Source organism: Oenanthe melanoleuca, chromosome 1 (genome assembly GCF_029582105.1).
Source record: "Oenanthe melanoleuca isolate GR-GAL-2019-014 chromosome 1, OMel1.0, whole genome shotgun sequence".
NCBI classification, from domain to species: domain Eukaryota; kingdom Metazoa; phylum Chordata; class Aves; order Passeriformes; family Muscicapidae; genus Oenanthe; species Oenanthe melanoleuca.
Window position 1 is genome coordinate 88,067,753 of NC_079333.1, and position 25,233 is coordinate 88,092,985.

A 25,233-nucleotide genomic window follows, 5' to 3' on the forward strand; every position below is an offset into this window, starting at 1 on the left:
AGTGGACTGCCGTTTGGCCTTAAAATAATTAACTCTCTTTGAAACTGTATTTTATTTGCAAGTTTCAACATACCTGCCCCACTGAATTACTTAGCCACAATGCAGGAGGGTTCACCAAAATAGAAAAAACAAAGCCAAACAACATGTTTTTTGAATTATGGAGATGTTATTGCCAATGACTACCACTTATTTATCCTTTCTACTTTCTGCCTACATTCAATTATTTTGAAAACATGTACGTCATACATAAAAGTCTTTGTGAACAGATCCAGAGGCTCTTTTTTTGCCCCAGACTTGGGAGATGTTAAGATTACTGAAAAGTTTATCTTATTAAAATTATTACTGTTATACAGACTACTCTAGACACCCTTATACTTTTAAACATTGATAGTTTCTTACAAAAATCTCCGTTTTCATTTGGAAATTTATATAATAGTAGGTCTACGACAGCTGCTACAGGAGAACACAGAGTCACAGCAATTAAGTTGTTAATTAATATTCATACCCATTTGTTTTTTCAGCTCCAGCAACAAATGCCCAGTGTGCCATGACTCCAAGGGAACCAGAAAGGAGGTCCCCCTGTCCACCACATCTCCGGCTGCTTCCTTCATGACTGCACACGAGTACTGTGAACAGACAAACCAAAACCAAAGTCATGTGCTTCTATCCATCTCTTTACAGTGACAGCACTGCAGCTGCAAGGGTTACCCTCTGAGGCACACTGCAACTAACAGGTGAGAGACTTAACACAGGCAGAAGAAGAATATGCTGAAATACATTATTAAAAAAAAAAAATGGCATTAACATTTTTAAAAATACTTTTCTCATTACCTTTTAATTCTTCACACATAACATTACACAATGTGCAATTTCTTCACTTCACTCAGCCTGCACAGCTGAGTTTAGCTCATGTGCCATCATGAGCCATCACCCCAAACTGGACCAGGTCCTTCCACAGAGCCACTGCACAAACACAACTCTTCAGTGTCTCTGACCTTCAGAGTTTGCCAGTGTAAACCAAGGTGTTTACAAAAAGCAAATGCAAAACAGAACTAAAATCTCAAGTGTTCTACCATGTCCATCACAAAAAGTATTTTATTGAAACAGCCTTTTCCTTATGCTTTGTAGAAGGCACATTTCTGCCAATCGACAGTGTCCTCACCACCCGTGTATGTTTCTGTCAGTAGTGTCACTGTGGATAGGCTGTGTCAGGATATCAGATGTTACATTTCTATTTTAAATACACAAAGGACCTTGATCTCTTTGTGCAGCTTTAACTATGAGGAACATACAGATGGTTTCACTACATTTAACTCCTTTTGTTCTCCACTCTCAACAAGCCCAAGCAGGAAGGCTGGAGGACATATAAGGCACATTAAAAGAAAACAGCATCAATTCTGCTATCCTTCTCCGAACTCTCGTGTGGGTATGTACCTACCCTTAGCTTTTTTTCTTGCTTGGCTCTGAAAAAAAAAACCCAGGAGAAATTTATTTTCCTCTCCTAGGAGGATGGAAGAGCTGGCAGAATCATGACTGGCCAAGTGTGATCCTTAGCATCTCCAGACAGCTACTGCAGGATTCAGAACTGTGCACACAATCACTTGTGTGCTGCTGAGCGTGCCAAATATACAAGCAAAGGATAAAGCAAGACCATTGCTTGGACAACAGCCCTTACCTCAAGCCTGGGCTGGGTTTCTCCAAAGAGTATAAACAGAGTAGCCCAAGTGTTTTAGAGGGAGTACTGCCCACATTTTTAAAATTTGAAAAAAATTTTCCTTTTCAAACTAATGGAAAAAACTTGCACAGAACTGAAGGACTTACAGATACATCTTTCTAACTAGCAAGTGGTAAAGTACTACATAATGCCAATAATCCCCTTCCAGTTCATTATGTGCAGCAGCAAAGAATTGTACTTCACTTCCATTTCTGACCCATCCTTGCAGCAGTAATTGCAGGGCCAGGCAGTTGTGCGTGTTTGCTGCCACTGAGAGGGCAAAGATTCATTAGTCACCACGAGCACAGCACACACCACTGCAGCCCTGCCAGCAGTTCGTTTTCTCAATCACTCTTCTCCCCCTCCCCCTCTCAAATTAAGATTCTGGATGTGTTTCCCAGTGAGCAGTAGCTAATGTCAAATTTCACAAGTGTAATGCCCTTCTGAGTTAGCTATCTGAAGAAGGTATGCCCTTTTAGGTGGCCTGATTTATTCTTATTTTTATTTTAAATACAGTGCTTTGGAGAAATTACCTCTAATTCTACTACTTTGAAGATGCTATCTCACAGGATTTTCACTTTGAGGGCTTGAACTCCTGGCAGGAGGCAGGATGGAAATCCTCTGTTCAAAAGCTTTGGGGCCTTCTGACTGACAGCTGAGCACAAGCCCCTGCTTATTAGCTGTATGTCACCATCTGCCACTGTTCTGTAGCCCCACAACCTTCCAGTCATTTTTGAGCTGTACAGGAAAGCAAGATCACCTCAAACTAGGCCAATTATAATACTCTGCTAAATAAATTTAAAAAAAAGTGATCTTTTGTCTGTGGTTTTAAAAAGTAAATCTCAAATATGTGCACACTACCTCACAGGCAATAACAAAAGCAGACCTTTGTACTCTGCACACAGATGCTGGAAAACAAATCCACAAAATACCTTCAAAGAAGCAGAACTAGAGAAAATTCACTTGAATGAGGAGGGAAAGATATAACACACAATTCTTGTGCAAAGGCTTGGCTGATCAAAGAACATCTCAAAATAAAAGGATAATGAACATGATGATAGGCAATGAGAAAAGGCTTTAACAACACTTCTGAATTACAGCCATTATTAAGAGCTTTTAAAATATAAGAAGGAATCCCACAGTGGCATCAAGACAAACTGGCATACTGCTGAATCAACACAGGATGCTTTTCCCACCCTTCTGGAACAGCAAAATAGAACTGCTCGCGCAGTGCTCACGCTCCCCCAGTGCAACATTCCCCACTGCAGGTCTGAGCCCTGCTGTGAAGTCTTTACATTGCACTAAGCAGTCACAACCAGTGCCAGTGTTACAACACCTCAATTAGCTGGAGATGGCTGAGTAGTCAGCTATGATGCTGAGAAGGTGGGCAGTTCTATTCCCTGGAGACATGCAATACTCTGTTTAGGGAAGGATGAAGCTGGTTTTGATCAGTTGTTCATATACATCAGCAAGCACAGAAAACATGGGTCATGGAAGAGCCGAGGAGACCAAGATGACTGGATGTGAGACAACAAGGAAACTACAAAGACTGAAATCACCATAATGTGTCAGTTTTGAAAAGGCAGCACCCAGGGCCACTTAAGGTCAATTAGTTTGACAACAGTCCAGACCAAAACAGTTCAGTTATAGTTCCACTGACAGAAACACGCAACTAATGCTGGTCAAGCTGGCTGTTAGGGCAGAGTGTCCAGTTCTGTTTTTTAACAGATCTGAGCTACCAAATCTGATGTCATTGGATCTCAGGGTAATGAATCAAAGAAAACTCACCTCAGTGTAAGTAGCAGACAGCTAATAATGAAAACTAATTTATGCCAAGTAACTTTCAGAGAAAAAAAAAAATTACCCAACTCCCTAGCACTTATTCATGCAGCACACATATACTATCAGAAGAAAAGGCTAGATGAAATAAAAATGTCATCACTGAAGAAATGCCTGCAAGGAGATCTGCTAGAGTCAGAACAACCACAGTCCTATTCAACAGTTTCAAGACAGTCTCAGCAAGTAAACAACACATAAATACTGCCAGAGCTTTAGGCAGCAAATACAACACATCCCTCACATATAATCACACGGATTTCTTGTGTGCCTAAATCCATGGAAATAATTTATACTGAAATGAGTGCAACAGAAAAAAAAATTGAAGGCTGTCATACTGACAGGATATTGTAAAGTCGAAATTCAAGAGTTTTATAGGCTTCAAACAATTCAAAGCCCTGCCCCAGACTTTCTGGGTAACTATGGTCAAGTCATTTAGTAGCTCTATGTTTAATATATTTCAGGCCATAAAATATCTTCAAGAAGTGCTGAAAAGGGAGTGATGGTAAGATATACATTAATATATGTGAAAGCATTCAGACCATGCTGTCACACGTAGCTGTATTATTGCCAAGTTTTAAGCTGAAAGAACTCCCAGCCCAAATTTTGCTGCTGCCAAAAGCCCAGAAGAATGACTTATTTATGGGTATTATATGCTTAATTTAAAAAGCCCAAAACACAACAGTCTGTTATGTAATTGAAAATAGCTGTCCTCTCTTTGAAGGAAAAAAAAATCAGAATGCAGTAGTTTTGCTGACTTCAAGCACTACAAGTTAACTGGGAAGCACAGATTTTCATATGGCTGTATGCAGGCAGCAGCATTTCCAATGCCAGCTCCTAGATACATCTCAGTTAGAAAACCAAAGTTTTTCTAACTACAAAAGGTATTGTGTGTCTGCTTGTTCCTGATTCACCATGTTCACCCAGTAGTGAAAAAAATTAATCTCTGGGGTGGTTTTTACTTTTGCATTTAGAGCAGGGCATATGAAATATGGGATAGTTTAGTTGTTCTGATGATGGCCAGGAAGACTGAAGAGCCTATGTGAAATATCACATTTACTGAGACTGCAGACTGAAAGACTGGAGATTTGAATTTAATTTAATTCCTGAATCTCAGACATCCTGAACAAATTCCTTGCACTTGTTTTCCTCTTATAGAGGAGGAGTATTACACTCACCCTGATGTGGTCATGAATCCATGTATGAAACATAACCATTCTAACTTCTGACTCAACTGGATCAATCAGCTAACAGCCACCCCACACAACAAACACACTCCAGTTTAATTAAAAGGCTTAAGATTTCCATTTTCTATGCAAATAATGTAGCTACCAAGGATCATTTTACCCCATCAATGCAAGCTCTGACCTAGCATTTACTGATACTAGTAAGAAATTTATCTTTTTCCTTTTGCAAGTTAGTTCACAAAAGCACATAGCTGGAGATCATGGATTCCCAGGAACATGTCCCAGAGTGCATACAGACAGGGAAATCAAGTTTAATGACTCTGGCTGGAGAAACAACTCAACTGATGTGGAAAATGTAAGTTGGCTTTTATATAAAGGGTGCTTATACTTTTTTATTCCCTAAGCATATTTTTAAAACTTAGATAAGTCCTTGAGTGCAAGACAGAGCAGGCAATTTAAGCTGAGACAAAAATGACCCAAATTTTCCATGAGTTTTGCTGGATAGACTGGAGCCAGGGGCCAGGTGAACAGTGCCAGGGAGAAGCTGGCTGGGCTGCATGTGCCAGAGACAGCACAGTGGCACCAGGGACAGGAGCCATCACCTCCCCATTTTGCTCATTCTGCAGAAGCAGGACTGCAGAAGAAGGTGCTGTCTCAGTTACAAATCCAGGTGAGATTTGCTCAGCAGCTGTGGGTGAGCCAGGCAGTGACAAGCACTGAACAGCTCTTCCTTTCCAGCTCTGTGGGGAGATGGATGGCTGGAATGAGAAGTATTACTTGGGGACTTATGGCAAGTTGGCTTTTTACCCCCTGGCCAGTACTCAGTATTCTGCCTCACCTGCTTCTTTTGACCATAGCTGCAGCTGAGCAACTGGAGAGAAACTGAATTTAGCTACTGGCTCCAGGTTAAAGTAATCCCAGGCAGCAGCAAGGTGGTTCCCATAAAACCTGCCTTTTGGAAGGGAGGAGGGTCAAACACAGAAAAACTCACTATCATATTTGAAAACCAAAACCCAAATACTCTAAAATTCAAGGACCTAGCCAAATTTTAAATATGTTAGGAACTAAGGCTGGTATAACCACACTTTATTATTGACCAGTTCTCCAAAGAATAATAAAAAGATAACCTTAGAGAGCTGTGCCATAGTGAATAAAAGCTGACTTACCTTTCACCCATAGGCTGAGTACTCATTCCTACCCTGGTCAGTGATGGCACTGATATCACCTACCAAGAGCATGGTGAAGCTCATCTTTGTAGAGCAGGGAATCAACAACTGTAGACCAAGCTATAATGTGAAATTGCAAAAGGAAAGAGAAAGAGAGTATATAAACTTAATTTAAAATCTTGGTGATTATGTTTACAGGCCAGTTGGCAGCTCACTACTGAAATGGAGACAAATTTAAGAAAAACCTCCTTTATACTGGAGGATTGCTACTGCTTTTACAGAGGCCAGAAGGAATCACCTGCACCAGCTAGCAAAGTTTCAGGTACGTTGCTGTATTAGTTAATTTGTCTAAACCTCACTTTGAATTTATTAAACTTCAGCTTCCAATCAGAATTTATTGAGCCTCTCTATGTAGATTACAAAGCTTTTTGCTGAGAGTAATTCTTCAACAATATCTGACACCAAATCACCTGGCAACCCTTTGTGTCTTCAGGTAACAGAAGTAAACTGTCTACTGCATTTCCTACAGACTCATGAATAAAAGTACTGTGAAAATAACCACTACAATCACTCTAAGCTATAAAGCATTCACAAACCCAATCTTCCCTACTGCAAAATCTGGCATCTCCAAAAAGCCTTCCTTCCTCAACAACTAAGCATAAAATACTAAAGTTACATGGTTATGTTTACAATTTCTCGATTTCTGGTTTTCCTGGAGTGCACTGAGACTTACTTTTCTCTTTTTTCCTCCTCCCAGAAAGCACACATGCAGTATTTTCCCAAAGGAGAAAGTTTTAAAGTAATATATGCAAACTACAGTGTCAGTATGCTGAACACAGGAGGTCAAGCAGGAAATGCCTAATGGGTAGGGCTTAAGCACTACAAATGGGTGATGACATGTTAAATATAAGGCAAGAGGAGTACACAGATCTTTTAATAATGTTTGATTGTGCTCAGAGAACAGTGGCCCAATCCAGTAACTTTCAATTTCCCTCCTATGTAGTCTTAGCTGAAAAAAAAGTGACATCAGATCAAAAGAAGAGACAGATGAAAAACAAGAGCAAAAAACCTGGGCAAGAATTCAATGTCAGTGACATGACAACATGTTCCATGTTTGGCACAGAGCACACAGAGTAGAATCTCCTTTCTCAATGTAATTTTGCATTTGAGAAGCTTTTAAAAAAGTGACCAGCAGATCAGATCCAAAGAACATTGTTGTTAAAAGGAAGCTGAAGTTTTTAGTTTCTGCAAAAGTCTCAAGAACGTTCTTCAAAGTCATGCAAACTCTAAAATCTGTTGTTGTAACAGACATTATAACCTGCTTTCTTAGCTCAGCAATGCTGCCTGTAATGTCTGTAATCTAACAAAGCATCAGTGATAGCACCAAGGTAAGAACAAGAAAGCAGCCTATAGCTGGACATCAATCAACTGCTGTAAAGGCACAGAACTGCTTTCATTTCGAAACAAAAGCCACTTCACTAATAGCAGAAAATGCCAGAACACAACAGAGACAAATAACAAGGTGGGGAAAAAAATAAAACAAATAAAAACCCCCAAAAGCGCACAAGATGAATTTGTGCCACATATGAACATTCAAAATTGAAACTGGAAAGAACTTCACTTGTTTCTTGTATTTTTTTTTTTTTAAATCCTGCATGACAAGAGACATTGGAGACCTGTCCTGTCTCTCGAGCAGGTTTGGGGATACACTGATCTCAAGAATAACAATTCAAAAGGAGAACAGACATATACTAGATAATGTACTCAATCTAAAGTGCTCACCCAGTGCTCCCAATGTTCATTTAAAAAGCAACAATCCTGTATAAAAAGAAAATTGTTGACATAAAAGCAGAGGAAGAAGACAACTACAATGTTCTAAAGCTCCCTAGCTGGCATAAACTGGAGTCAAGACATTTAATCCTCCAGCAGAGTTCATCCACCCTTAAGCCTGGCCTGACTGTCCAAGGTTACAAATCAAGACTGCAAATATGACAGCAGACTTTCTGTGGGGAAAGCTGGCTACTGTGTGAGGAAGGTCCTTTAGCACAGAGATGTAACCATAACCTCCTGCTGCCAGGTCCCACTTGTTGCACAGTGTCTGCACTAATGGGGTATGTGCAAGGTGGCTCTGCACAAACCAGTTGTCATATTACATCTGCTTTTCTGTTATAAAAGACTTCCATGGTTCCCAGTAATGAAAAATTGACTGTATATACAAAACAGTTCTGAAGCAGCATCAACATTTATCAGAGATTAGCATTTCAAGTAATTAAGAGCAGAGCTGCTGCTTATTATGTATGTGAAATAAGACCATGCAGGCAAAATGTGACTAAGGCACTCGTGAATTAATTTTACACTGATCACAGTAAATGATCAGTATAAAAAAGCATCAGACAAGCAGCTAATTTTATTAAGTATACTTTAAACCACAGTGGTATGAGTCTGTTGTAAGGGCAATCTAGAGTTAATTGTTTAATTTGCCAGGGCTGCTGTAAAGTTGTATATGTACATGCTAATCTGCAGCCCCACGATGGACAGCATAAACTGGAACTGAGCAGGTCATGAGTTCAAGACATCTTCACTTCTCACACATACACCAATACACATCATGAACTAACAGTATTATTTTGTATCACTTTAGGAATGACAGCTGCACTTATATAAACAATCTCAGCAAAGAACTTTCAAACAGTTCACAAAGATTAGATAATTAATTTCTCAATACCCATGTAATGTAAAATATAACATTTATAAATGTGAAATAAAATCCGAAATTTTTTTCAGCAAATAAATATAGTTGCACTCTTAAAATATCAATTTACACAAATGATCTAAAGGTGATCTGCAAAGGCAGCAATCCCTCCATCTTCAGGGGAATACAGCCAATTGCTATACACTCTACTGGACTATGACTGAAAGCAAACAGAACAGAACAACAACATTGCTAAAAGCAGAAGGCTTCACTTACCCTTCTCTCCATCTGAAATAAGATCTCTTTCTCCCTTTTGCACAACTGTCAAATTCCCCATGGCTTGGCTGAGTCTCAGTACACATCCATGGTGATCACTACTGTCTACGGGGTCTCTAAGCTACAACACAAGAATTCCATACACAGTACATATTTTACTACTAGAACAACATATTCTAACACATGCTACTTACATATGCATGGGGGAAAAAAAAAGGGCAACATCATCAGTCTTTTCATGTATTTTTTCTATACCCACTGCAATGTTAAAAAATGCATGAGAATTAATCCTCTTTAAAAAAGTGCTCAGTTTAAGAATATGCATTGCTGTGGCAATTATCCCATAGAATAAAAACCCAGAGTGTTTCTCTCACATACAAGAAACAGCACATAATATTTAAGCCAGTAATAAGTTACTTATTTTCAAGGACAAATAGACTAAACTTGCACATACTTCAATACCAAAAAGGCAAAGAGCTCACCATGGCTTCATACAGTCTACTGAACTCCATATAGTTTGGAGTAAGAATAGCTCGCTGGTACCCTTGAATAAGAGAAGGCTGCTGGGAAATGAGCCACAGTCCATCCTGCAAAACACAGTAAGAAGAACATTCACTGAACAGACTCTTAAATGTTAAACCACTGACTGAAATCAAGAAAATACTTACTGCATCAATAATGATAGGAATTCCTTTCATTTTCGACTTCTCTATAATACCCTGCAAAAAACCACAGATACTTTTAAGATGCTTGTTAATTTAGATCTCGTAAGATCCAAACCAAATTCAAACAATAAATCTGACCATGTAACTTGTTTTTACAAAGTAATAGAAAAAATCTGTTATATTCTGCAAAGTAATGTAAAACATTTTCAAACCAGCAGGTAATTTTACAGTCACAATGTTTTCTCCCTGGTTTAAGTGTCCACAGAGTTGGTAGGTGTACTGTATTAGTTTATGTACAAACAAACACCTGAGACAAACAGTATGCACGATGTCATTTCACCTGTGGTTCTGAAGGTTTTCTGCTTTGAGAGCAAAGCCAAGGTGGCCCAGACAACAGACCATTTGTCAAAGTGGTTTTTTCAGCAGCAGTATCTCCAAGCAGACTGTCTGCCCTTGCTCTCTCTCCTAACTCAGCAGCAGCAATGACTGATCTCAGGCTTTTTAATGAGCAGTGGATGACAGTCAAGATTTTTTTCACTGTTGGTTATTACCAACTCATCTTTGAAGCTGGAGGGTTTATCTTTTTCCTGTATAAGATAACAGAGCATGGTAGCCATCCGAAAGTTTAATTAATTCTGAATGTTATTAAGCTCTTCAGATTAGCTACCACATGGCACTGAGCTTCACAGGTTAGCAAGACATGATGTAAGGAATAAGGAAGTAATTTTTAATTAATATTCAGGGTATTGAACATCTCTCCTCTCATATAGTGGTCAAAATCAACACCACCCACCTTGCTCCCTGTAAATTATTACATATGGCATATATATCCTCACAAACATTACTACCTGACTCTGATTTTTCCAATACCAGTGGAAAATATTTCCCTTCTATTTTGTTTGTTGGGCACTGTTTGCAGTTTGGAAGCTCCAAAGCCTGAGGACTTGTCTCAACACACAGCTGCAGCTACAATAGAAGCCACTAGGGAACAGAAACCTTTCCTACATAGACTTGGAATGTGTGTCAGACTGCCAGGTGCCCACCTCCTCTGAGATCCCTAGGGAACACCACAGAGTCTTCTCTTACACCTACTTGAATAATTTTGAACCAATGACAAGTTTTACACAACTCATACTGTTCAGCTGCTGCTAAATTATTCAAATTTATTAGTAAGTACAATTAAGAGCTGTGTGAGGATGGAGTCTTAAAACCTAGAATTAACTGTGGCATTCTGAAAACCAGCTCCTTACTTGCAAAGCTTTTAAGAAATGTATGAGAGAGTAATTTCTTAATTCATTCATGTTAATATGCACAGATGTGCACAGCTCAGTTTTCTTTCACAGAGGCTGCTTTGCCCCTGCTGTGTTAAGTTCATTAACAATTATGTTTAACTTGGCTCACTTTGTAACAGTAAAACAAAGCTGTGGATCTAGCAGCCAGATTCTGTGTTTTGCTGTTTGTATTTTCCTTGTGTAACTGAATGTTACAGATCCAACAGCCTAATTAAGATCTTCTGATTAGATATCACAGGGCACTGAGACCCAGACCTCAGCAAATCCTCCTCCCCCAATCTTTGAAGGTACAAACACCTTTTACAGCATCCTGGTTTTCTAACTGGTTATAATTAGAATATTTTTGTACATTAGCAGCTTCACCAAACTCCTTCAGTACACTTAAAATGATTACTGCTCGACTTCCCACTAATATGAATCACCAGTTTATTCTAGTATGTCAACTTCAGTAAGCCAGTCTTTCATGACACTTGATATTCTAAAACTAAAAAACATTTCCCCACCAGGGTCAGTAAGGAAGTCTGGAGGAAGATACCAGATCTCAGGAGTCCTTATCCTTCTGAACTATTCTCTTAAATACATTACAAGCAGTTTAGGGAAGGAATTTTGCCGAAGTTCTGTACCTAAAACAGCTGAAGTTTGGCAGTTGCTGTTATTGTTTGGCCCCTTTTCATGTTTCCTCGTAATTGCCATCTTGGCTACTGGAATCTCTCACTCTCTCCTAATTAAGCAATCCTGAAGATCCATGGCATACCAAAAGAATGCATGTGTAAGATTAAAAAAAAGTGCAAGTTACAAAGCATGACACTGTATCTGCAGCTAAATAGCATCTGGAAGGTCAGATCACTGGTGCACTTCAGAGAAATAAGGCATTTTTTCCCTAATAATGTTTTGAGTTCCTATCTCTCCAGCACATCTTCCACAATCCTGAAACATCTGACCTCTACTCTAAAAAGAAATTTCACCTTGCTAAATAAAACCCACTGGGCAAGCAACTTTTATTGTGTACCAAGTCTCTGAGGAATCAGTTTCTAATCTGACATACTGAATGATCTTTGCTTGTTCTTCCTCTCCTTATAAAACAAATAATCAGGGGATACAAAGTCGTTTGTCTTATTTAGAAAGCTCATTTTTGACTAAAAAAATGCCAAAACAATAAAAACCAACCACCAAACAAAGAAAGCCCCTATCCCAATCATTTTCCTTTCCTCTTCCTTCCTTAAACCTAGAGAGAGACTGCTTGGAGACAGACAAGGAACCTCAGAAAGGAAGTTTTGGGGAGGGAAGGGGTGATTTCAAAACTAATAAACCAGTAAAGATCAGGGAACCCCCCCTAAGACAGCCCCACGTTTGAGGGACACAGCATTCATGTGAGAACCCCTGCTTCCTACTGATGGTGGACAGGCCCACTGGAGAGCAGCTCATCCCATGCAGCTTAGACACCTCATTTAGGGTGGGATGAATAGCCAACAGACACACCTGTCTCTCCTCAGCTATCACAGGGGGTGCAGAGACACTTCACTGTTTTGTTTTTAGACAGCAAGAACTAGGTGAGATGAAGCCCACTTTTAAACACTCTATTTCTGCAAATATCATATTAAAAAAAAAACCCTCTTAAATATTAAAAGCGGTTTATGGCAGCAATGGCAACATCCTCTATGCAGAGTATTTTGTTCCTGGATGCAAAAATCAATTTTCAGCTGTATTTGTACCTCGGTATTTGGCATGGACTTTTTTGGTTAACACCTGTAGATACAGAAGAACCTTCACTGTTTATTGCCCAATAATAGAGCTCAGACTAACTGTGCTTTCACACCAAATATAACAGTTCCTGACAGAATTCCATGTATGAGCACAAACCATGTGTTCAGTTTTATCCAATGTAACAATTATTTCTATGGGAAAGGATTTAAAAGAGAACATTGACAATTAAAAATATCAAGAAATGTCACTAAGACAAAAGCAGAAATCAATACACCAATGACAAGTGAACAGCAACACGTACAGATATCAGTGAGAAGCCCAAGACATCACCCCTTCCCTTCAAACAGCATTTTGAATATTAAGATTTTGAAGATTTTAGCTCCAGGATATCCCAGTGGACAAACTTTCTGTGCATAGAATGTCTTATACTACAACAGTGGTGGATCAGCTTGGAGCAAGGCAGGAGCACTTCCTTCAGTTGATTCCTAAGCCCTCAAGGACATCCAAAACTGGAGCACTGGACTCACAAGGCAACCTTGGCACGAGCCAGAGAGCAGAGAGGACAATGATGAGAAGAGGATGATACACTGCTGCCACCAAACCTTAAGACCTACAGCCACACTGTGTAGCTAAGATATCAAAAACTGCAATTGGATCCTTCCTCTGCAATTCACAGCCAGGGCCAAAATTCAGTCTCTTACCTTTCAAATTGAGAGTCTTAATAATGGGCAATCTCTTGCTAGAGATATTCCTCTTTGTATTGGCTGGCTAAAAACCTGGTAGTCCTCTGAGACAGTAATTCAACATTTGCATGAGAAAAGGGAAAGAGGTGTCAACCCCCTCTTACTAAAATCAGTGATGATTAACTGTATTGCAAGACTGCAGTACTGGTGCTAGAACAAATCTGCAACAGGAGTTTCCTCTCCTAATAACAAGACTAAATCTGAAACTTCCTCATTAAGCCAAAGAGGAAATTACCTGGGTTTCACACATCCCACAAAGATGCTCTATGGGACAAACTCTCCCACAGTTATCATCATTTGTTAGCAGCACCAAATACTTGCCATTTAGAATTGCCCAAAATAGTATCTCAGTCATTGCAGTTTTTGGTGGCAGTGTTTGAGGGGAAGTAAGCCAGAGAGGGTAAAATTAACCTGAATCTATTTCTACTCTACTCTTGAAATATGCTATTTCCTGAAAAAAACTTTTCTTTGACTCATTATTCAGGACTTCTACATAAGCAAACCTACTCAATAAGAACTGAAAAAGAACTTGTGTCACAGTAGAAACCATTGGTCTATCTGAGGAAAGGTAATTCTTTACTGTAATTACAAAAATTTGCAAAGTAAGGATGAAAAATTAACGTCTTTTAATTATTTTTTTTTATTATCATGGAAACTATTCCCTTAAATGCAATGCATACACTGCAGTAGAAATCTGTATTCTGTCCCAACTTTCACATGGGAATTTTAAGAGATTCCCAAACTCAAATTCTAATCTTTAAAAGAAACCCAAAAGACACAGCTGAAACACAAAAGAAAGCAAAACATACCAAAACAAAACCAAAACACACCAACCACCACACTTTCCCCCAAATAACCTGAAACACAAAACCCCCAACACACTGATACCTGTACAACACACACACAAAGGCAAAATTATTCAGGCTGGAAAGGACTGCAGGAGGAGAAGCGTGAAGGAACAGACAGGGTGCTGCTGAAAAAATATACTAATGCAGAAAAGCAGGATATGATTTAACCATTTGATAGCCTGCAGCTGTGCTGTGAAACACAAGATTCATCTGCACTGTACTAACATGGACATCCAGGACTCCTGTACATTTCCAGAAGTATTATGGAAAAGGGAATGGGGCTGAGATGAGCCACTGGTTTTAAGAAACAGCCACGTGGAGAATAGTGGGGAATATGTGAGGGAGGAATAAATTGCTATACAGCTCCTAAGTTCAAGCAGAGGATTCCTTATCAGCCATGGAAGTCCTCCCAGAGCAGCCACCCTGAGGCCCCAGGGGCAGAGAACAGGTGGAGCTCTCTCAGTGAGTACCCACAGCCTCTTGGAAAGAAACTCTGCAGTCTGGACTTCTTCACCAGAGTCCATGAGCCAGAAGTAACACCCATCCTATTTATGCTGTCCACATGCAACAGCATAAAAGCTGGTTCTCCACACAAAGACAATTATGTAAAAAAGACAATTTCTACAATTATGTAGAAAAGACAATTATGTAGGTTTGACACTGAGATACACTTTTCAGCATTTTAAATTAGATGTGGATTAGCAGAAGAATGCCTGCAGTGACTTCTAATTTATTAGTAGTTTTATCTTACTTAAGTTCTTCCTCAAGAGCTAGTTCAGCTACACAAAACTTTCATTTGGTATTTACAAAGGGAAGAATCAGGAAATTAGAGCCAGTCATTTAATTATAAGATGGAATGTTAATGAAATGAACAGAAAACCATATTAGCAGAATATGTAAAGCAACATCTACCCCACAATGGTAATTAATTTTCACACTGCCATTTTTCTACCTAGCAAAGGAAAGATTGCTTTACTTGACATCAGCAAAAACCACTGCATTTCCTTCAGTCTCTTCAAGTCTTCTTGACCCATTCTTGGGAAATGCCTTACTCATGTTCTCAAAAAGAAATTCAAGCCTTAACATGCCATAATAATGGATATTGACCAAGATGACATGCAAACACTTTAGGAAGCAGTGCCTTCAGCCCATTGCAAGGGCACTCCACTGCAACCTGCAAATGCCAAGTATGTAATTACACACTCTGGTTTGGTAAAGACATGCAAATGTGCATAACCTGGCACTGGCAGTTCCTTTTACAAAGAACCCTCCCCTGAAAGCTAGGATCAGAAACTGCTGTGGAAACACCACCTATAATTGCTTATATTTTCTGCATGGATGCTGCTCTCATCCAGCAATCCTGAATCCATGATTTTGTCTGAAACAGAGAGATAAAAGAAGAAAGGAGCCAAATTTTCCTTTAAATGCTGCAGCTCAAAGCATTTCCACACATCCTCCTCCCCAAGGTGACCGGGAGGAACAAATAAGTTCCAGCCCAACATGCTGCAAATCGATTCCTACAAATAGGCACTGAAAGCCCTAGGAAGCATTTCTGCCTTGCTTGCTTCAAGTCTGGATAAATGCAGAGTTAGCAGGGACTCAGCTGCAATAGAGGTCAGGATGCAGCTCTCTGGTGGAGATGCCTGGAAAATGGGCTTGGCAAGCAGGAATTTGTAATCTTGCACAGCTAGAAGCAGGCAAATATCCCAGGCACAGGCTGTGCTCAAGGCTACAGTCATAGCTGGCAGGGGGGAGAAATGTCCCTTAATATATTCTATTTGATGCAAGAAGTCTGAAAAACATTAAGAATAGAGTTTTACTGTTGGAGATTCTTCCCATTAGAGTCATATTTTCAGAAAATACAAAACTGGTTTTATGCTTTTTATTGACTCACAGGTTAAAACGTGCAGTTGTCTCTTAAACATGCTTTTATTAATTCCTACACACTGATCCAAAGACCCATCCTCCTTTCAAAATTCAGCAAAGACAATGAAAATCTCTCTTTGTGGACAAGATATATACATATATATATATATATATATAAATCACCTTTAACTAGCCTAATTGCCTGAGCTTTACTTTATGTATTTCTGTATTAATACCTATCACTAATTCATTATTGCTTCACTAAGCCCTCAAACCTCATGCAAGGAATGACCACCACTTGTGAATGAGGAGCCACATAATAGAGATGAATATCCCTCCTCTGGAACAAATAGGCTCTTCATCTCGTGGTTCATGCTCCATTCAATTTAAGTTGGTCTTTTGTCTTTTAACTGTAGTACCACATGCTAGGCCCTGTTTTCCAGAACAGATTTTCAGGTGCACAGCAAAATATTTCACTTAAGCCAGGCAGAGTGTGATAAGGACTCTAAAAAATCCCCCCTACACCATCAGGCTCATTAACTGATTAGGGAGATGCTAGAAGCTGTTACAATTAGCAAAGCTGAAGACTCTGTGGATGGCAGCTCATCAAAACTGTTCTATTCTACATTAAAAAAAAAAAAAAGATACAAAAATTATTAATTTCTAGATTCTTTTTTGAATTCAAATTAGATCACTTGCCTTAAGCATGGAGGAAATCTGCAACTAACAGTTTATTAATATCAGGATCAATCATATGCTAAATTCTTAAAGAAGTGATATAAGCTAAAATAATGCCTGAATACAAGAAGAAAAAGCAAAACCCTCTGAAATACTGTCCTACTTATGAAAAAATCCAGAGCACTCCTTTTTGCCTATGCTACCCCAAAATCATGGTCAACCAGAGACCACTTGAGAAGCTACATTTATAAATACATTTCAGCTCTATACACAGGAAAATCCACTTTTAAGTATTAATCCTTTTTATTGCAATCCAAAGTATAAGTATCTACATTAGAATAAATAAAAGCAATTTTCCTCCTGCTCTCATTCACTGAATATTTGCACTCACAATGAAAACTCTACAAGGTTTCCAATTTATAGCTGATTATGTTAACTAGATTTGGCTTAAGATATTCATGGTCAGCTGTTGGCACTTTGTCTTAAATAAACATAAACTTAAAATTAACTTAATTAACTGAATTTATCAATGCCAATTCCTTTTTCGGGTTTCTAGCTGAATGAGCTCAGGAAGAGTTGAATAGATATCCAATACCAGTGCTTTGCTTGCAAATGTTTTTGAGTATCAAAATCAAGTTAAACAATATAAGCCTACATGCAGAAAGCAAATAAATATCCCACTTCACTGTGAATGATTTTCATCAAGATCCATTACACATATTAGAAATAAATTCTGTTTGCAAGCTGCATAAACCTGTACTTAAGGTACTGTTAGCATATATTCAAACACTATTTTTCTAATCAAGACATCTGTGAGGAAGCCACAGAATGCTAATAGTTCTTAGCACAAGCAGCACTCGTTTCTTGGCATAACCAAAAGGGTATCTCTGCCTTAAGCTGGTGCTCCCAAGCTTTATCCACACCAGTAACACCAGCACAGAGAAAGACCTGCATCCTAACCCAGCAGCTGCCCCACTTTAGCTGATGACATCCACAAATTCAGAGTCTCATCAGGCCTTTTGAAAGCAACAAAGCTTGGCTAGCTGGAGATCAGTTTTTCACTGATTCTGTTTGTGGTATGTGCATCAATGCTGGGCCTTGGATGAAGGCTGACAGCACATGTTCTCACATAGAGGGCACATACATCCCACTGGGTTTTGCCCTTGCAGTACCCCAAACACAAGATTTCAGCTACCTCATCTCCTCCTAGCTGAGAAGAGGCACATCCTTGTTGCTACTTCAGTTCCTTATGAACTGCTGAATCCTCACAGCAAGAACCTCCAAAGGGTATAAACAGGGACAAAGCAAATGCATGACACAATAAAGAATGAACTTTCTAGAAAATAATTCTTCTGCTGATTTGAGCTGCCATGAGCAGTGACTCCCAACAATAATACACTCTGTTGGTTGGTATTTGTACATGGTGGCAGGTACCACAGGCAATACTAATCTGTCACCTGCAACATTCACCTGGGATGCTTCTCAGGTGTCTTACACTCGTGCTACAAATAGAACTGAGAGGGCTACTTAGATATGAAGAGGAAAATCCTTTCCAAGGCCCACAGTGACAGATTCAACTCTAACAAACTTACATGGTAACAACAGGTGGCCCTGTATTCTGCAGTGCTTCTGATTGTGCAAAAAACTAGTGCAGATAAGGTAGTGAAGCACCTGGTCCCATCCTCACAACTTACTAGGACTAGAAAGCATTGCCTAAATCATGAATGCATGAGGCTTGAAAGCAGGAAAATAATCCAACTAATCAAACACAGAAAGGCTGATGCCTCAGTCAAGGTGGAAAATTTCAAACGGGCTCTCTCTAGGCACACCTGCTGGAGATGATCCGTGACAAAGGCCCAAACCTCTCTCACCATGTAGATGTTAACTACAGCCAAGACATTCTAACACAACTTCAAGATGATGTCCCAAGGGATGGAAAATGAGATTCTGAAATATATATCCCAAGAGATAGCAGAGATCTTTGAGGACAAATGACTGACTAAGGGAAGCACTGCAGGGCAAGGGGGCTGAAGGAAGAAAAACAGCAACAGCAATAGGCACAAATGGCAGCTAGGCAGGGCCTCAGCCAAAAGAAAATCCAGGCTGGTCTTCCTGACATGTTCTGGAAGCTAAAACAAAGACTGAGAATTGAGCAAGAGGAAGAAGCATATGGTTTGAGAACCCAGTCAATTTTATCATGTAGGCTGAATTACACAGAGCTGTTCTTGCCATTGATCACTACCTCTCTCCTACAGGAGGAAAGCAAGCATGCTCTGCTGAAAACAGCATTGACTTCAAGTAAAACACAGGAAGTCTGGAAAACCAGAGTCCAGGACTTGGTGCTGCCACTTCAAGGAGAGAGGCAAGGAACTCAGTGACAAGCAAGGAAGATTCCAACATCAAAGAGTTCACTTAAGGAGAGGGCTCTTCATCAGGATGAATGCTTATCTATGAGATCCCTGCAGTAACAGCCATTCCACCAGCAATCCTGTATCAGACCACTTGGCCTCAAAGCCAGAAGGAACAGGGGAGAGGAGATGAAAAGAGGATGGAAAGTGCTGAAGGACATGGCTCAGCCTGTAACTGCCTAACTGCTAGGTGGCAGCAGAATGCAGAACATGCTGGAGCATTAGGCAGCATCTCCTGCTCTCCCAGGAGGCTATGCAAGGAACACTGTGTTTTTAACAAAGTCCTCTCAAAGCTTGCACTCATCATCCTGCAGCTGAGGAACCTGGTTCTGCCACACACAAGATACAGGCAGAACTTTCCCTGCTTCCAAACTTCTCCTAGAAGGAAAATCAGATCAGAGTAAATCCAGAAGTGGAAACATACATGCAACAGATGAATGAAGCAAATTGTGATTGGTAGATGTGATAGGGACATAACACTGCTGCTGTGTGAAAAAAAGGAGAATATCCAACAGCTTTAGAAATATGCTGCTTCTAAGCAGAGGACAGTCACAGGGATCTTGGCCTTGCTTCCACATAGCAGCAAAACTCTTTCTCAACAGGCTAAACCACCAGCAGCAGCCCTCCAACTGAGCTGAACTCAGTGACATAACACACTGGCATCTTTGGCCAGAATCAATCATGGACACTGAAAGGAAAAAACAGATGGCCTGATGCTCCCTACAAGAAAGCTGACATCATGGCCCACTTTCACACCAGATGTGCTAACAGCATTTCAAAAGCCTGTAGTAGTATGGGGAGCAGAACTGCTTCAATCTGCACACTCCAGAGCTGAGAAGCAGAGCAGAAATGTGTTTTGGCTCTTCTCTTGAAGAGAAGCTGCTTGGACTGCTTATTTGCTTTGGAACTGGAAGGTCTAACCAGGTTGAGACTAGAATAGCCACATCTGCAAGGGATCCAGGTGTACAGCTATCAGGACACAACATAACTTTCTTTATAAGAATTTTCTGAAGCTGCAGATCCTGGTCACGAACCCATGGCTAGATAGCTCTGACAGAGCATCAGCTCCAAGCAACTGAGTAACAGCATGTGAGAGTTCTGGCACAGACCCACACAAGTGGCTTATAAAAGAAGGATATAACTTGCAGAGCAGCTTCTTGTAACAGGACTTGTAAATGGAACTACAGCCAAACCCACAAAATTGCAGGAAGCCAGTAAATATGTATTCAAAGACTATCAAGGTGCTCAAGGAAAAAAAAAATCAAATCAAAGGAAGCTGATCACAGGGTGGGTTTTTTAAAATCAGACTGTTGAAAGGAGCTCAGATGCCACAGTGAGCAGTGCAGGCGTTAAGAATGAGGGAGGCAGGTGACACACTAAAGATGCTGAGGAAGCAAAGCATTCTTTGATGTGGAGATGATGCACCATCTGGTCAACAAGCACTCAAGCTATTCCACAACAAAACACTGTCTCTTGGCCATATACCACAAATTGAAGGTTACAGCACTAGTAATTAATTTCTTAATTTCTCAATGCTCAGAAGAGAGAAGCAGCCCAAACACATGACTGTTTGGAGAAGCACATTAATTGGAAATGTGTTGGCACAATACTGACAAGGACTGACATAAAAACAGCTTTAGAGAGATGCCAGAACACGATGCCTCAGCACCTTAATGGGATAGAAGGAGGCAGAGGGGAGGCTCTATCTCACCATCACTACCATTCTGACACAAAACCCTGACCAGAAAGCAGACACTCACCTTCCTCCCAGCCCTGCGTCCATACGACACATGCCACACTCAGCTTAAAGGGAAACCAGAAAACTTTATACCAAGCCAGCCTCCTATAAAAGTTTAAAATAGCAATGCTAACATCTCTTGGGTTTTTTCTTGACACTTAAAATTCGCTGCTGAAGCAGGAGGGAGACTCAGCTTTCTCTAAGCACAGAGAAGCACCACTCTTCCTCAGACAGGCAACCAGGGCTCACTTGTCCCCAGTGGCACGTTAAAAACCTCAACACTGGGCACTAATGAACACTTACACAACTACAGTGCAGACAAAGAACTTGAGCTTTAATGTGACTTGAAATTAATAAGGTCAGATCCACAGCTCATATGAATGTGCCCTGAGATTTTAGCACGCAGTAACTTCCAAATGCCTTGTCTTTATTGGCTGGGTTTGTTTCTTTAACTCTAAGCTGGCTTACACAGGACAGCCAGACTGAAGTAAAAGTATGCTTGTAATTCACTAAGAAAGCAATATTATTTTTAGCAATTAGGAAAAAAATACAATCAAGAAATCTTCCAGATACTTCTGTAGTACAGATAAGCACATAAACCCTGGATGGACAGAATTCTGACATAAAAGCAGCTAATCTTAGATATTCTAAATGAATTCTTATTTTCTTTTGTTTAAAGTTGTTTTCCATTAGGAAAAAACCCTATCAAACTAATTTTTTTAGCCAAGAAAACAAAGAATTGTCTCAAATATTCTTTTCTGTAAAAAAATAAAATTCAGGAAAAAAGTTATAAAAATAATAAAATCTGTTTAAATTTTTCACTCATAATACAATTGCATTTCTTCATCAGCTGTAATAAATTTATTTACTTTATTTTCTAATCTATATTAGTTTTGCACCTCTGCATAATAATATACACATTTTTCCTTCCAAAAAAAATCAAAGAAGCATGAAACTCCAACAGCAACTTTCTCTAACAAAATCTAGCAACAACAACATTCATAGCTCTTAAGGTATTCTAAACACTTGGATAGTGTAGTCTCCAGCCTCTTGCATGCTCTGTTTCATTATTTCACCGTGTAACTGTCAACATTTCTGTAAATTATATTAATTCCACTTGTTAGTGCCACTGATTAATTCAGTAACACTGCTCAGGAAAAAAAATTAAATTGTACAAAATTAGATTGACATTAGACTGAAAGACACACTTTGAGCACACAAAGATGTGTTGACAGCAATACAAAACATCATTGGGAAGACTGTCTAAGTACGTATTATTTAAAGTAAAAAACTATCTAATCTCCTGTTTCAGCTCTCACTAAGGCTCAACAGAAAATGGGATTATCTCTTTATCCAAAGTAGAAATCTGCAACATTTTATAATTATGAGTATTATTTCTCATTGTAAGAGGACACAGTCCCTGTTCTTTGGTGCATTGTACCTAAGAAAACACAGAGCCTTTTATCTAGATATGCCAACACCTATTTCTTAATTAGTGACTTTCACAAGCTAAACAAAAGCAAATCAGATCAACCATACAGGTGCCTAAAACTCAGACTGAAGGTTACAGTTTAACAATGAAGACCACAGGTAGAAACTGTAATTTTCAGCCAACAATATTTTATTAAATCTGATACTTAGCAACCAGGACAAGAACATTTGTGCAATGATGTACAATATAGGAATGGTTAATACAATACAACATAAAGACACAGATAAATTATCAGTATGCTCATTACCTTAGCATTCTCAAGCAGAACTTCATCTCTGCCCAAGCCAGGTCCTATGACAACCGAGTGCAGCCGTGGTAACCACTTTTCCACCTCATGGACAGCATTGGGACTATCACTACAAGGAAGTGTGAAGAAAAAAAAAAAAAAAACAAAAAGAGAGAAGTTTAAAAAGGCTTCATTTTAGCAATCTCAGAAACTGAATTCAGGATGCAAGATAGAAAGAGGTATTTCCTGTCTTGAGTATCAGGCAATTTTATCCTCCAAACTATCAAGAATCTGTGACCCAGGAAATATAGAATGGTTGCCCAAGTAGCTAAAATGAAAAATTTCTCTCAATTCATTCTTTAGGGGATATCACATAAAAATGAGGTAACTGCAACTATCCACTACAGTTGTCACAAAATAAAAATAAAAAAAATCCAAGCAGGAAACCACCAATTTCTCGAGTCTGCCACAATACCCTATTTAATGCTTCTTTGCAGAGGTTATACCTTGGAGAGAGATTCACCATCTCACAGGTATATATTGCAGCTTGCTGGAAATGATGCAATTGTTTATTACCCCACATGGCAGAATGATAAATCTACTCATATGCTTTTGTCAGTTGCTTCATAAAAATTTGTTCCAACTGAATTGCAGCCAAATTGTCCCTTTACCCCAAAAGGCAACAGGAGAAACAAGCTATTCAGTATGGGCATTATCTGTTGTAATGCTTAAAATTTCTATAGCATTCCGGTTTTTGTCTTCATTGGAAAAATAATGAGAAAATTCACTGCCAAATATAGCTGCCACAATACAGCATTCAGCCACTGACCAGAACTGTTTATTTTGTTCTGATCAGTTTTGTTGTGTAAATAGGTCAGAATATTTTGCAAGCACAGCCCAGCATCTGCAGTTAATCCTTACTGACAGTATGGAAGGAAAATTTTCCCTCTCTCCCTCCCCATCTCTGACATCAGTGACAATAAATGAACGTTTTTTAACTGAAGCACGGGGGAATAAAGCTCCCTGTAGGCTGAGCAAGGGGGTACTGCTTCATAGTATTGCTCAGATTATTGTACGCTTGCAGTACTCCAACAAAGCTGTATTATTACAGATGAAAGCCACTGCACGTTTTTCATAACCAACAGCTGTCCTGATGGGACTCAGCACTTGGGAACAAGTGTTTGGGTTGTGTCTGGCAGAATCAGCAAATTCCACAATGATTTCTGCAAATGCCAGGCAGGAGCCCAAAGCTTTTGCAGCTACAGGGAGCAAGGCATCCCACTCAAGGGCGCAGGGATGCGGAGCTGGCCGCAGCCCAGCAGCTGTGCCTGAGCAGAGCTGCTCTGAGAGCCCAGACGTGCCTGTGCTGACACCACACAACTGCTCTGTCTGGGAGCAACGCCTGCTGCAAGGGCAAGGGACACAGGGAGCCACGGCAGGACGGGGCTGTCCCTCGAGCAGCCCTGCTCCAGCAAGCTGAACTCCCATCTGCACACTGCAGCTCCTTCCTCCTCTTCTACCTTGCATGGAGACCATAGCAGCTGCAGAACTGCTAAACAGCTCACTTTTTATTTCTCTGTACAGTCACCTATCAGTTTATGATGTAGGAAGAGGTTGGAAATAAAATTTATCTAAGAAATACCTAAATCTCTATTTAAAAAAAAAACCAGGTCTTTAATATGTGGTAGGTTGAACATGTGAAAAACTATCTGCAAACAAAACTCTAATAAAACATCACCATTTCTGAATGCAGAGCACTTTTTTTTTGTTCACATACTGAACTTATTTCAGCTTTGAAGAGCAATATATATCTCAATATATGTATACTTCTCAAATAAATATATCTGTATATCATATAGTTGTAAGAACATTGCAACTTCTAGATATGTAAGGATGTCTGGATTCAACATACATTTGGACAGTAGAAGCCAAATACATTAAAGAAAAACTTCATTAAACATAAGCTAAAAATAGAGCCATAGGTAGTATAATAAATGTTCTGCTCTTCTACAAATACCTTATGCAAATAATCTAACCATAAAAAAAGTTTGTCAATTTATTTATATTCAGGATTGAAATAACATAATTTTGTCTAAAACTCAATCGATAATGTGCACTTTTCAAAACAAAGCCATCTCCTGGGAAATAAACAGTCCAATATTAAGCCACTCCTGCACACTTTGCCTCTGGTAATAATAAAAAACCTACTGTGAAGCTTTTCATCTTCAAAGCATTTTACAAACATTATGTTCAACTCCTTTCCAACACCACATCAAGAAGCAATCCAAGATGTGAAGGGTCAAGAGATTAAAAATGGTGATAATGACTACTACACTGCAAAATCAGCCATAAAAACATGCTGTAAAGTAACTGATGGATTTTGAATCTTCATAAAGGAAGCAGAAAAATACTGTCTCACAACAGCATCATGGCAGCTTCACTTCCAGACACTGGATGTTCACAATAGCTGTGGCTAGGCAGCTATAGCAGCTATAGCCATTGTACCAATATCCTGTATCTACAGCTGCTCTGGAAGGGCTGTTATTTATCTCACAGTTTATGTCCACACACCCCCCCAAACCAGTAGCATTTTAAAGCTGATAGGATACAAATGATCAACAAGCAGCTTTCTTCAGGCAGGTGTAAACCTTGAATGTTCCTGACCATGGGATTTAGCACAAAGACAAAAATTCCTCTAGCTC

The 25,233-nt window shown here is 39.5% G+C and overlaps 1 protein-coding gene and 1 long non-coding RNA gene across 8 annotated transcripts in view; one reads left to right on the top strand and one right to left on the bottom strand.

Moving 5' to 3' along the window:
* The window catches only part of NAXD (NAD(P)HX dehydratase), a 49,312-nt gene that overhangs the window by 4,154 nt on the left and 19,925 nt on the right, over window positions 1-25,233 (bottom strand). For 6 of the 7 annotated variants that reach the window (XM_056505007.1, XM_056504975.1, XM_056504998.1 and 3 more), the window contains 5 exons: window positions 22,553-22,661; window positions 9,540-9,590; window positions 9,354-9,458; window positions 8,872-8,992; window positions 506-626 (listed from right to left, as the gene is read on the bottom strand). In XM_056505007.1, the coding sequence (XP_056360982.1) occupies window positions 506-626; window positions 8,872-8,992; window positions 9,354-9,458; window positions 9,540-9,590; window positions 22,553-22,661 (507 nt within the window). Of the gene's footprint in view, window positions 1-505; window positions 627-5,903; window positions 6,024-8,871; window positions 8,993-9,353; window positions 9,459-9,539; window positions 9,591-22,552; window positions 22,662-25,233 lie in introns of those variants that run through there. The other variant, XR_008841729.1, reaches the window with a different exon arrangement.
* On the top strand, window positions 633-2,525 carry LOC130260071 (uncharacterized). Its single transcript, XR_008841735.1, has 2 exons — window positions 633-734; window positions 1,341-2,525. It is a non-coding gene; the product is annotated as an uncharacterized LOC130260071 (long non-coding RNA).